The sequence below is a fragment of the Macaca mulatta genome, chromosome 20 (assembly GCF_049350105.2).
Source record: "Macaca mulatta isolate MMU2019108-1 chromosome 20, T2T-MMU8v2.0, whole genome shotgun sequence".
NCBI lineage: Eukaryota > Metazoa > Chordata > Mammalia > Primates > Cercopithecidae > Macaca > Macaca mulatta.
Window position 1 is genome coordinate 21002336 of NC_133425.1, and position 13854 is coordinate 21016189.

The 13854-nt window shown below is 38.2% G+C and overlaps 1 protein-coding gene across 2 annotated transcripts in view; it reads right to left on the reverse strand.

Moving 5' to 3' along the window:
- The window catches only part of DNAH3 (dynein axonemal heavy chain 3), a 212967-nt gene that overhangs the window by 147244 nt on the left and 51869 nt on the right, over positions 1–13854 (reverse strand). For both annotated transcript variants that reach the window (XM_077986427.1, XM_077986426.1), the window contains 2 exons: positions 10708–10861; positions 9412–9556 (listed from right to left, as the gene is read on the reverse strand). In XM_077986427.1, coding sequence (XP_077842553.1) covers positions 9412–9556; positions 10708–10861 — 299 coding nt within the window. The remainder of the gene's footprint in view (positions 1–9411; positions 9557–10707; positions 10862–13854) is intronic.

Below are 13854 nucleotides of genomic sequence, written 5' to 3' on the forward strand. Positions count from 1 at the left end.
CCAACATTTTTGTTAAGTAATCAAAAATTTAAATTAAAAAAAAAAAAGTATCTTTCATGCACCAGGAAATATTGTAGGTGCCGGGCTAGAATAGAAAGGCACCTACGCGACAAGTGAGTAGCCTCTACTTGGGAGGGTTTGGCTGAATTATCACAGTGACTTTCCCAGTAGGATGAATAAATTAGGTAAGGCTAACACTTCATTGTTCCCACTCTATAGCTGTAAGAGTGAAGCACAAACAGAGTGACTTGCCTGGGTTATTTGCAATCACTCAGGCAAAAAGGAGTAGTAGAATTTCTGTTAGAAGAAATTTCCCTCTGGTTATGATTATCTAGAGACAGCCTGAACTGACAAATCTATATCTACAACAAGAGAGAAGAATATAAAACAATCCAGGGATTTTAGACACTGCTATTTGAAGAGCAGTTATGGATCCCTTTATCCACATGCCTTGGTAGCTTCTCACCTCATAGCTTATGGCAAGGCTATATTCTGAAATTCTAACTCTGATCTTAAAGGATGAGACAGCAGGTGGAAATTTTTGTAGCCCTGTGGATACAGTCAACTCAGTCAAGATTCAAATATGGAGGTTGCAGAAAATATTAATAACTTCTAGGGTCCTATCCAGTCCGGACATTCCAGAGTTCTAAGAAACATTGCTGAAGTCATTCTTCAAGGTTCATGAATGATCTTCAGCCCCATGAATGTAAACAGATAACTTTTAGGCAAAGAAGCAATGTGAGGCCATGCAACTAACCACGTCTGCCTATTCTAACTCCCACTAAATGATCAAAGGCAGATAATAAAGGAAAAACATGTGTCTCTACTGGAAACTAAAGAAGGTGCCATCCAAATGTGAGCTACAGGGAGAGATTTCTGTAGGATATTCATAGTAGTTTTCCAAGTTTAGCAGGCATCAGAACTGCCAGGAGGGCTTGTTAAAACACAGATTTCTGGGCCCCATTCCCAGAGTTTCTGAGTCAGGTCTGGAGCGAGGCCTCAAGATTTTGCATTTTTAACACATTCTCAGTTAATGAGAATGCTGCTTTGTCCTGGAACCATACTTTGAAAGCCACTGCAGGGGTAAAGTGGAAGCGACACTCACTAGGAATCCCATTGCAGAACTTGCTGCTTATCCATGGAGAGGGATATGTCTAGCAAAGTAACAGCCCTGCCAAAGCTGACTTTTAACAAAGGCAACTTGATCCCTTGATAAAATATTCCATTCAATAACAGCAGAGTACACATTCTTTTTTACTGCAAATAGAACACTTACCAAGGTGAATCTTATTCTGAGTCATAAAACAAACCTCAATAAATTGAAAAGAAGCAAAATCATGCAAAGTGCCTTTTATGACCATAATGGTATTAAATTAGAAATAATAATAAAAACATAACAAGAAAATTTCCAGTGACTAGAACATTAAACAACACACTTATAAATAATCCATGGGTCCTAGAGGAGTCTCAAAGGAAATTAGAAAGTACTTTAAATTGAACAAAATTTGTAAGGTACAACTATAAAGGAGAAATTTGTAGCATTAAAAAAAGGAGAACGTTCTAAAATAAATCATCCAAGTTTCTACCTTAAGTAACTAGAAAAAGAAGAGCAAGAGAAACCAAAGGTAGCAGAAGGAAGGAAATGATAAAAATAAGAACAGAAATCCATTGAAAACAAAAATAATAAAAAAGATTATTGAAACTAAAAGCTGTTTCCTTGGAAAAATAAAATGATAAAATGGTTTATCATTGGAGTATAAGGCTGGTTTAATATCTGAAAATCAAACAATGTAATATACAGTATTAACAGTCTAAAAAAGGCCTAAAAAAAGACGAACTTCTAGCAAGACTGGTAAAGAAAAAAGAAAGAAGATGGAAATTACCAATATCAAAAATAAAAGATGGGATATCACTACTGACCCCTCAGACATTAAAAGGGTAATAAGGGAATGCTATAAACAACTCAATGTATATAAATTAGACCACTTTTTTTTTAAATGAAGCCATTCCTCAAGAACTACAAACTTCCAAAAACTTACTCAAGATAAACTAGAATACCTGAATAGTTTTATAACTATTGAAAAAATTGAATTTATAGATTAAAAATTTCCAAAATATAAAAACTTCAGAATCAGATGGTTTCACTGGAAAATTCTGCCAAACATTAAAAGAAAAAAAAACACACAAACAAGAAAAGCTGTATAATCTCATCTAAAAAATAGAAGAGGAGAATACATTTCCTAACTTATTTTAACAGGTCAGCAATACCCTGATATAAAAACCACACAGATATATTACAAACAAAACAAAACAAAAACCAAAACCCTACAGACCAGTATATCTCATAGACACTAAAATTCTCAACAAAATATTAGGCATGGAAACTGAATCCAGCAACACATGAAAAGAATAATACACCATGTCCAAGTAGGGTGTATCATTGGAGTGTAAGGCTGGTTTAATATTTGAAAATCAAACAATGTAATATACAGTATTAACAGTCTCAAAATTTTCTGTAATTTGCAACAACATGGATGGAACTGGAGGACATTATGTTAAGCGAAATAAGCCAGGCACAGAAAGCCAAATACTGTGTGATCTCACTATTTGTGGAATTCAAAAATGTCAATTTCATAGAAAAAGAGCGTAGAAAGGCAGTTACCAGAGGCTTGGACAAGGGGGAGAGATGGGGAAGGAAAGGAAAGATGTTGATCAAGGGTACAAAGTTTCAGTTACACTGGAGAAACAAATTTTAGTGATCTATTGTAGTGCATGGTGACTGCTGTTAATAATTATTGTATATTTCAGTTGGGTGAGGTGGCTCACACCTGTAATCCTAGCACTTTGGGAGGCAGAGGCAGGTGGATTGCTTGAGCTCAGGAGTTCAAGACTGGCCTGGGCAACATGGCAAAATCCTGTCTCTACCAAAAATACAAAAAATTAGCTGGGTGTGGTGGTGAGCATCTGTAGTCCCAGCTACTCAGGAGGTTGAAGTGGGAGGATCACTTGAGCCTAGGAGGCGGAGATTGCAGTGAGCCAAAGTTACATCACTGTGCTCCAGCCTGGGTGGCAGAGCAAGACCCCATCTCGAATAACAGTAATAATAATAATAATAATAATGTCTTGTATATTTCAAAGTTCTAAAAGAATAGATTTTAAATATTATCACCAGAAAAAAAGATAAATTGGTGAGGTCATGGATATGTTAATTAGCTTGATTTAATCTTTCTATGATGTATACATACATCAGAATATCACATTGAACTCCATAAATATACGTAACTACTTGTCAACTAAAAATAAATAAATAAAAATTAGAAAAAAAAGAAAGAGAAAGAAAATCCACCAGAATCAACAAAACAAACTCCTGGAACTAATAAGTGATTGCAGCAGGAGCACACGATACAATATTAATATTAAAAAAAAAAAACATAAAAAAATAAAAAAATTTAAAAAACATTAAAATATTAACATTAATATTAATACAATATTAACAAAAAAAAGCACAGGATACAATATTAACATTAACATTTCCAAGATAGCATCAATGAACAGTGGAATTTGAAAGTAAAAGCATAGCCCAGGCGTGGTGGCTCATGCCTGTAATCCCAGCACTTTGGGAGGCCGAGGCGGGTGGATCATGAGGTCAGGAGTTGGAGACCAGCCTGACCTAACATGATGAAACTCTGTCTCTACCAAAATTACAAAAATTAGCCAGGTGTGGTGGCATGTGCCTGTAATCCCAGCTACTCAGGAGGCTAAGGCAGAAGAATCACTTGAACCCAGTAGGCAGAGGTTGCAGTAAGCCGAGATCACGTGATTACACTTCAGTCTGGGCAACAGAATGAGATTCTGTCTCAAAAGAGAAAAAAAAAGAAATTAAAAGCATAATACTATTTACATTGGCACCCTAAAAAGTAAATTTGTACTTGGGCACAAATCTACCAAAATATTTGCAAGATCTATATGAGGAAAACCACAAAAAACTCTGATGAAATAAATCAAAGAAGATGTAAATAATAGAGAGATATTCCATAATCGTGGATAGGAAGACTCAGTATTGTTAAGATGCCAGTTCTTCCCAACTTGATCTATAGATTCAACACAATCCCAGTAAAAATCCCAGCAAGTTATTTTGTGGATATTGACAAACCGATTCTAAAATTTATACAGAGAAGTAAAAGATCCAGAATAGCCTACACAATATTGAAGGAGAAGAATAAAGTCAGAGGATTGATACTACCCAGCCTCAAGAGTTACTATAAAACTATAGTAATCAAGAAAGTGTGGTATTGGCAAAAGAAAGTCACATAGATCAATGGAACAGAATACATAACCCACCCAGAAACAGAACCACACAAATATAGTCAACTGGTCTTTGATAAAAGAGCAAAGGCAATATAATAGAGAAAAGATAGCCTTTTCAACAAATAATGATGAAAAAATTGGACATCCATATACACACACACAATAAAGAATCTAGACACAGATCTTATACCCTTCATAAAAATTAACTCAAAATGGATCACAGACTTAAATCTAAAATGGAAAACTATAAAATTCCTAGAAGATAACATAGGAGAAAATCTGGATGACCTTGGATTTGAGAATTATTTTTTAGTTACAACACAAAAGGCACAACACATGGGAAAAAAATGATAAACTAGGAATGAAAAGATTCTCCCCTGTAAAAGACACTGTCAAGAGAATTAAAAAAGCCACAGTCTGGAAGAAAATATTTGCCAAAAATAAAATCTGTTAAAGGACTATTATTTAAATATGCAAGGAATTTTTAAAAATTCAACAATAAGAAAACAAAAACCTGAGACTTAAAAATAGGCAAAAGCTCTGAACAAATGCCTAACCTAAGAAGATATACAGGAGGCAAATAAGTATATGAAAAGATGTTCAATATCATTGCCATTAAGGAACTAGAAATTAAAACACAATGAGTGGTTGGGTGTGGTGGCTCATACCTGTAATCCCAACACTTTGGGAGGCCAGGGTGGGAGGACTGCTTGAGCCCAGTAATCTGAGGCCAGCTGGGGCAACACAGTGAGACCCTCATCTCAATTTAAAAACAATAACAACAACAACAGCCAACAATGAGATACCACTACACACCTATTAAAATGGTCAACACTCAAAACACAGACAACACTAAATGCTGGCATGGATGTGGAGCAACAGGAATTCTCATTTATACTGGTGGAAATGCAAAATGGTACAGCAACTTTGAAAGACAGTTTGGCAGTTTCTTACAAAACTACGCATGTTCTTACCATATAATCCAGCAATTGTGCTTCATAGTATTTACCTCAAAAAGTGAAATTCAAAAATATACATCATTTACAAGTATTATTCCAAAAAAGGAAATACTTATGTATAAATTTAACAAAACACGCACAGGATCTGTATGCTGAAACCTGCAAAACACTGATAAAAAGAAGTAAAAGGAGACCTGATTGAAGAGATACAAAGTGTCCATTGATTAGAAGACTCAATGTAATAAAATGTGAATTCTTTCCGAATTGATCTATAGATTTAAAACATTTCCAACAAAATCCCAGCAGGATTTTTTGGTATGCACAAACAAACTGATTCTCAAATTTATGTGGAAAAATAAAGGGATGAAAACAGTGAAAATAAAATTTGAAAAAGAAGAATTAAGTTAGAAGAATCACACTATGTGATTTTAAGACTTTCTATAAAAATACAGTTGTCAAGTTGATGTGGTATCAGTGAAAGGCTTGACATATAGATTGATAGAACAGAGTAGAGTCAAGAAATCAACCCACAAAGATATGGACAATTGATTTTTGACAAAGATACAATTCAGTGGACAAAACAAATTAATTTTTTCCAACTACTGGAACCATTGGACATTTATATATAAGACAATGAACTTGAACTAAGCCTCATATTTAAAAAAATTAACTCAAAATGGACCATACGTCTAAATGTAAAACCTAAAACCATAATAATTCTAGAATAAAATACAGGAGAATATCTTCATGACCAGGGTTAGGCTAAGAGTCCTTAGAGATGATACCAAGAGCACAATCCATAAAAGAAAGATTGATATGTTGGACGTCATCAAAATTAAAACCTTTTTCTCTGTGAAAGACACTATAAACAGAATTAAAAAACAAGCCACGGACTTGGAGAAAATATTTGTAAATCACATATCACACAAAGGGCTTGTATCCAAAATATGTAAAGACCCCACAAAACTCAACAGTAAGAAATCAAACAACCAATTAAACAAATGGGTAAAAGACTTGAACAGACACTTCACCAAAGAGGATATACAAATGACAGGTATGCACATAAAGAAACGTTCAAGATCATTAGGCATTGGGGAAATGCAAATTAAAATCACAATGAGACACCACAACTACTTATGAGAATGGCTAAAAAAAAAAAAAAACAGGCCAAGCACAGTGGTTCACACCTGTAATCCCAGCACTTTGGGAGGCTGAGGCAGGTGGATCACCTGAGGTCAGGAGTTTGAGACCAGCCTGGCCAACATGGTGAAACCCCAGCTCTACTAAAAATGCAAAAATTAGCCAGGTGTGGTGGCATGCTCCTGTAATCCCAGCTAAATGGGAGGCTGAGGTGGGAGAATTGCTTGAACCCAGGAGGCAGAGGCTGCAGTGAGCCGAGATCACACCACCGTACTCCAGCCTGGGTGACAAAGTGAGACCCCCGTCTCAAAAAAAAAAAAAAAAATACGGACAATACCCAGTGGCTGGTTGATAATGGTTTGGCTGTGTCCCCATTCAAATATCATCTTGAATTATAGTTCCCATAATCCCCACATGTCATAGGAGGGATCTGGTGGGAGGTAACTGAATCATGGGGTCGCGTTTTCCCATGCTGTTCTCATGATAGTGAATAAGTCTCACGAGAACTGATGGTTTTATAAAGTGCAGTTCCCCTGCACATGCTCTCTTGCCTGCTGCCATGTAAGATGTGCCTTTGCTACTCCTTCACCTTCCACCATGATTGTGAGGCCTTCCCATCCATCCATGTGGAACTGTGAGTTCATTAAACCTCTTTTTCTTTATAAATTACCCAGTCTCAGGTATTTCTTCATAGCAGTATGAAAATGGACTAATACACTGGTGAAGAGGTGGAACAACTGGAATTATCACACGTTGGTGAGGGATGCACAATGGCACAGCCACTGTGGAAAACAAAAGTTGGGCATTTTCTTATAAAGTTATACATAGACTTTAAATATAATTCAGCAATCCACTCCTGGGCATTTACCCTAGAGAAATAAAAGCTTATATTGACACAAAAACGTTGACATAAATATTTACAGCATCTCTATTTATAATAGTCTGAGAGTGAAAACAGTGGGTAAATGGTTAAGCTGGTGTATCCATAGAATGGGATACTACTCGCAATAAAAGGAAATGACCTACTGCTACATCCAACAACTTGGATGAATCTTAAAGGCAGTATGCTGAGTGAGGGAAGCAGTCTTGAAAGATTGCATACTGTATCATTCCATTTATAGGAGGAGCCTCAAAAGGACAAAACTATAGGAACAATGAAGAGATCAATAGTTGCCAGGGGTTACAACTCTGGGGAGGATTTGACTACAAGGAGACAGTCCAAAGAAATTTATTGAGTTGATGAAATTGCTTTGTTTTCTGATTATAGTAGTGTTTATGTGAATGTAAACATCTGTTAAAATTCATAGAAATGTATGCCAAAAATGTCCATTTTAATGGATATAAATTTAAAAATAAAATGTAAAATATTTTTAAAATACAGTACCTATTTCTAATAAAAACACTTGGTAATTTACAAATTTTTTTTTTTTTTTTTTGAGACAGGGTCTCGCTCTGTCTCCCAGGTTGGAGTGCAGTAGTGCCATCACAACTGACTGCAGCCTCAACCTCCGAGGTTCAAGCGATCCTCCTGCCTCAGCCTCCTGAGTAGCTGGGACTACAGGTATACACCACCATGCCCAGCTAACTTTTTCATTTTGTTTTTAGTAGAAATAAGGTCTTGCTATGTTGCCCAGGCTGGTCTTAAACTCCTGAGCTCAAGTAATCCTTCCACCTTGGCCTCCCAAAGTGCTGGCATTACAGGCATGAGCCACCATGACCGGCCTTTTTGTGTTTACAAATACTGAAGTACTAGAAATTTGCTAAAGGCTCAACCTAAGGGTCTCTGATTTTTTATTTTTTTGAGACAAGGTTTTGCTCTGACACCCAAGCTGGGGTGTAGTAAGCAGATCATAGCTTACTGCAGCCTTGATCTCCTGGGCTCAAGCGTTCCTCCCATCTCAGCTTCTTGAGTAGTTGAGACTACACATGCACCACCACACTTGGCTAATTTTTTATTTTTTGTAGAGACAGGGTTCTCACTATGTTACTGAGGCTGGTCTCGAACTCCTGGGCTCATGCAATCCTCCTGCATCAGCCTCCCAAAGTGCTGGGACTACAGGTGTGAGTCACTACACCCAGACAAGGATCTCTGATTTTGTCCTCTGTTCTTAAACACCCGCCATAGGTGATATCATTCATGGCTTTGATTGTAATCTACACATCAATAATTCCCCAACATAAATCCCACCTTCCAAATCTCTCTCCTAAAATCCACCCTGATATACTCAATTGCTAGTTAATATTCCCATTTGATTGTTTCCAGATGCCTCAAACTCAATGTATTCAAGTTGATGGGTTGTTTTTTTGTTTGTTTGTTTTGTTTTGTTTTGTTTTTTCCCCAACAAATCTGTCACTTCTCTTGTTCAGTGATGGTAATACCTACCAAATTGCCTGAGTCAGTCATCTGGAAGTTGGTTCTTTGCTGTTATTATCCTCACTCATCCCTGAAGTAAGAGAACCAAGTCTTGGAGAAGCTAAGTAACTTTTCCCAAAGGTCAGCTAGTAAGTTCTTTAAGCATTAAAATTCTTACCTTTGAGGCAATAAAATTCTTACCTTTGAGAGGATAGTAACTCTCTTCCTCCCTGCCCCTTAACCCATATCGGATCAATCATTAAGTCCTGTTGATTCCAACTCCTCAATACCTTTCTGGACCCCAGATCGTAGAGTAAAAGGGTAGTTTACAGATGTCTATGGCACGCTGGCCTTTCCTGAAGCAGCACCATCGTGAAACTGCCATCTGTTCTCCCACCATCTGCAACTCTAAATCGTGACTCTGGGTGGCTGCCTATTGTGTTTTACCCTGGAAATAGATCTGGCTCTTTCTCCACCTTCCATTTTTATTATCACATCAGATACTTTTGACTGTGGCTGCCTTAATCTGGAGTGTCAGAATCTGATTAAAAGTCCAGCCAGATTCTTAAGTGCAAACCATATTTCAGAAGCGGCTGGGTGGATCCTCCACCCCATCCCCATCTGTCCCAGCAGAGTGAGATCACCACATACCATTCATCCATTCCTCCGACTTGGTGCTGAACTCATAGGCTGTCGACCACAGTTGTTCATAAGGCACTTTGTTCGTCAGCATGGCCTGCAGAAGAGGGTAGGTACTCTTCTCCTTTTCCAATAGCTCTTCCTCCTTATTGATCAACTGCAAGGCAAAAGGAGATGCTGTTTATTGGATGGGTTGTTCTCCTAAACCCTAGAAGGCACCACGGCAAACTCCTCAGTGCCTTGAAAACCAAGTGGAGGGAAATGCTTATTCATCTGGAGAGTAAGAGAGGAAACTAAGGTATGAACTAAAGCAAGAATGTCCCTCTGCCACCTCCAAGGACCTTGACAGCTGAGGTCTGTCTGGCTAAAACTGTAGAATAATCAGCTACTTGCCCTGTCATCTCTGTTTCCACTCTATGACAGCCATATCTCCGCTTTCATAATTTTCATATGTACTTTAGCTACATATATGATGTTACCTCCTTGTACTGACTTGCCTTAGAGGTAAGAATTTTAATGGTTAAAGAACTTACCAGCTAATCTTTGGGGACAGTTACTTAGCTTCTCCAAGACTTAGTTCTCTTACTTCAGGGTAAGTGAGAATAATAACAGTACCTAATCCAAAGATGCATTAGAGGCATTAAGTGAAATATCGCATATGAAGCTCTTGACCATTGCTGAGCACATAATGCTCAATATACGTGAACAATTACCTTACTATACTTTCTTCTTTGGGTGCTCAGAAATTAACAAAGGGAAAGGTCTGGCGTCATAAAGGGATGTGGGAAAAGTTAGTTGCAAGTACCAGTGAGCCAGGTGTGGTGGCTCATGCCTGTAATCCCAGCACTTTGGGAGATTGAGGCAGGTGGATCACTTGGGGTCAGGAGTTCAAGGCCAGCTTGGCCAACATGGCGAAACTCTATCTCTTTGTATGGTACTAAAAATACAAAAAATGAGCTGGGCATAGTGGCGCATGCCTGTAATCCCAGCTACTTGGAAGGCTGAGGCAGGAGAATCACTTGAACCCAGGAGGTGGAGGTTGCAATGATATGAGATCACTCTACTGCACTCCAGCCTGGGCAACAGAGCAAGATCTTGTCTCAAACAAAAAAACAAAAAAAACAAAACGAACAAACCAAAAAAAAAAAAGAAAAAAAGAAAAGGAAAAAAGAAAATACCAACGAAAGAACTGGCCAATGAGTTAATCAATACTATCCACCTAGTAGATGCTCTTAGGAAATTCACAACCAAGTATCAAAACCGATAGACCAGTACAGCGTCATAAGTCCCCATCTCAAGATCCCAAACCTCAAACTCTGCCAACGCCTGATTTAGGTTCTTTGAAAGCTCATTCAGCTTTTCAACATTGTGCTTCATTTCTTCCGTAGTCATCACTTCACGCTTCCTAAAACCTTCCAGTTCTCTGTGGTAGCCCTCAAGTCTCGACTCAAATTCTGAGCATCTGAAAGTAAAGACAGCCTGGTCACATTTGAACTTTGCATTCTGTGCACTTTCAAAACATCAGCACTGCTTGCCCATATTTAAGCCTGCAGAGATTTGATCAGGTACCTGCAGATTTCCTACCCCAATCCTCCCCACTCCATCTTTCTTTCTGTCTCTCAAGATAAATGAAGATGAAAAAATAAGTTAAACTACCTATAAGACCACCTCCCAGAAATGGAGCTGTTGTGAGCCTGTTGGTGGTTAAACATTTCCAGGTATTTTCCTGTACAGGTAAATATGTATACAATATACGTACACATATACATACTGTTTATTCATTCGGCCATTAGACATTTATTACTGAGTGCCTAATATATTTTATAACCGCCCTAGGCATCAGGAATATATTTGTGAAGTATGCTATTAAGTTCTCTACCTTCATGGAGCTTGTATTTTAACTGAAGGAGACCTAGACAATAGACATGGATGGATGGATGGATGGATGGATGGATGGATGGATGGATGGACGGATGGATGGATGATGGATGAATGGATGGATGGATGGATGGATGATGGATGGATGGATGGATGGATAGATGGATGGATAGATTAATGAATGGATGGATGGATGGATGGATGGATAGATAGATGGATGATGGATGGATGATGGATGGATGGATGGATGGATGGATGAATGGATGAATAAATCCACAGACAGGACAAACAATAAAATATTTCTGTTAGTAATAAAAGCTCTGAAGAAAATAAAACAGGGCAGAGTGACTAGCGGACGGAAGTGGAGGGCTACTGTAGCTAGAATGATCAGGAGAGACCTTTCCAGAGATTTATCAACTTCATCCATATTATCAACAAAGCAGGTCTCAATGAGAACTGCTCCCTTTTTCTAATGAGGTAGAATAATATAGTGTGAAGTGGACAGGGTCTTGAGACAAACAAGCTAGCTTCAAATTCCCACCTTGCCACTTAGTAGCTATGTAGTCTTGGGAAAGTCGCTTAAACTGTCTGTGCCTTGGGTAGATAAAACAAGGATAGAAAAAGTACTAGCTTAACAGTTAAAGTCAACGAAAATAACAACAACAAGAAAAGCTCAGAATTGAGCCTTGTATACATTAGTCAATACATAAGTGTTTGCTCACATTCACTAAAATGGAAACTATAAATACAGTTGATTTTTACTTATTTATTTTTACCCAGCCCTGTTTAAGGAAATAAAAATCTGTCTTGTCTCCTTAATTCCTTGTTGTGTCTTCAGCAGTTAGACCATCTGATACACAGCAAATAATCAATACTCTTTGAACAAATAAGGGAACATGTCATTGAGATCAGCTATAGTGACATTTCATAAATTTGGTTATCCTAAGAATGCTCAATTCTGTTATGGCAGTTTTAATGTTGCTTTTTTCTTAAACACAATTTAGAGAATTTTCAAGTGGTTTGAGTCTCTCTCTCTCTCTCTCTCTCTCTCTCTCTCTCTCCTTCTCTCTCTCTCTCTTTCTTTCTGAAGTGCAGTGGCACAATCTTGGCTCATTGCAACCTCTGCCTCCTGGGTTCAAGTGATTCTCCAGCTTCAGCCTCCCAAGAAGCTGAGATTATAGGTGCCCACCACCACACCCAGCTAATTTTTGTATTTTTCATAGAGACAGGATTTCACCATATTGGCCAGGCTAGTCTCAAACTCCTGACCTCAGGTGATTCGCCCACCTTGGCCTCCCAAAGTGCTGGGATTACAGGCATGAGCCACATATTCCGGCCTCCATTCCTTTTCTCAGCTTTTTATTTTTGTTCTGTAATAAAATGTAATTTTAGATTCAGGTCCGTGTTCATTTTCAGGAATATCCTTAGTGTAAAAACGTTTCATTCATTCACTCATTAAAATGGTGAACATCCACTATAAGCAAGAACCAGGTTCTATCCGAATCCTTAAGCTTTGGTGAAACACAATGTCGGGTGCTCTCCCTAAGTAAGACATCTTCTCTTCTTCCTCCAGGGTGCCAAAGCGTTTTCCTTTGCTCTTTTATGGCAGAGAGCAGCAGCTCACATCCCTGAGTCATCCATCGTGTAAATTTCATATAACTTCCAGAACCATGGAACCTACCACTGAAGTGGATGAAATGACGGGGGAGAGGGGCAAGGCTTATTATTCTTCTGTTGTCCACGCAATTAGGTGCTGCTAAGTGCCTTTTCACATCATTAAATTCTTTTTGAAGCTCCAAATACTATACTCACCTAGAAATCTCTGATGAAAGCAGTTTTGAATTCCTTTCAGAGGGCAACAGCATGTAAGCTCAGTGATTACCTTAAATTATTACTATTATTATTGTTTCTAATTTCTTTTTTTTTCTTTTTTTTTTTTTTTTTGAGACGGAGTCTCACTCTATCGCCCAGGCTGGAGTGCAGTGGTGCAATCTCGGCTCACTGCAAACTCTGTCTCCCAGGTTCACGTCATTCTCCTGCCTCAGCCGCCCGAGTAGCTCGGACTACAGGTGCCCGCCACCGCACCCGGCTAATTTTTTGTATTTTTAGTAGAGACGGGGTTTCACCGTGTTAGCCAGGATGGTCTTGATCTCCTGACCTTGTGATCCGCCCGCCTCGGCCTCCCAAAGTGCTGGGATTACAGGCGTGAGCTACTGCGCCCAGCCTATTGTTTCTAATTTCTTATAATTGCTAAGTACCTTATAGTTTCCAAAGGACTTTCATGTCCCTGGAACACACACACATACAAACAAATGCTCCTTTACTTACAATGGGGTTACATCCCTATAAACCTATTGTAATTTGAAAATACTGGAAATTGAAAATTCATGTAATACACCTAACCTACTGAACATCATAGCTTAGCCTAGCCTACCTTAAATGTGCTCAGAACACTCACATTAGTCCACAGTTATCATCTAAGACAAAGCCTGTTTTATAATAAAATGTTGACTATCCCATGTAACTTACTATATACTGTACTGAAAGTGAAAAACAGAATGGTTGTATGGATACTCA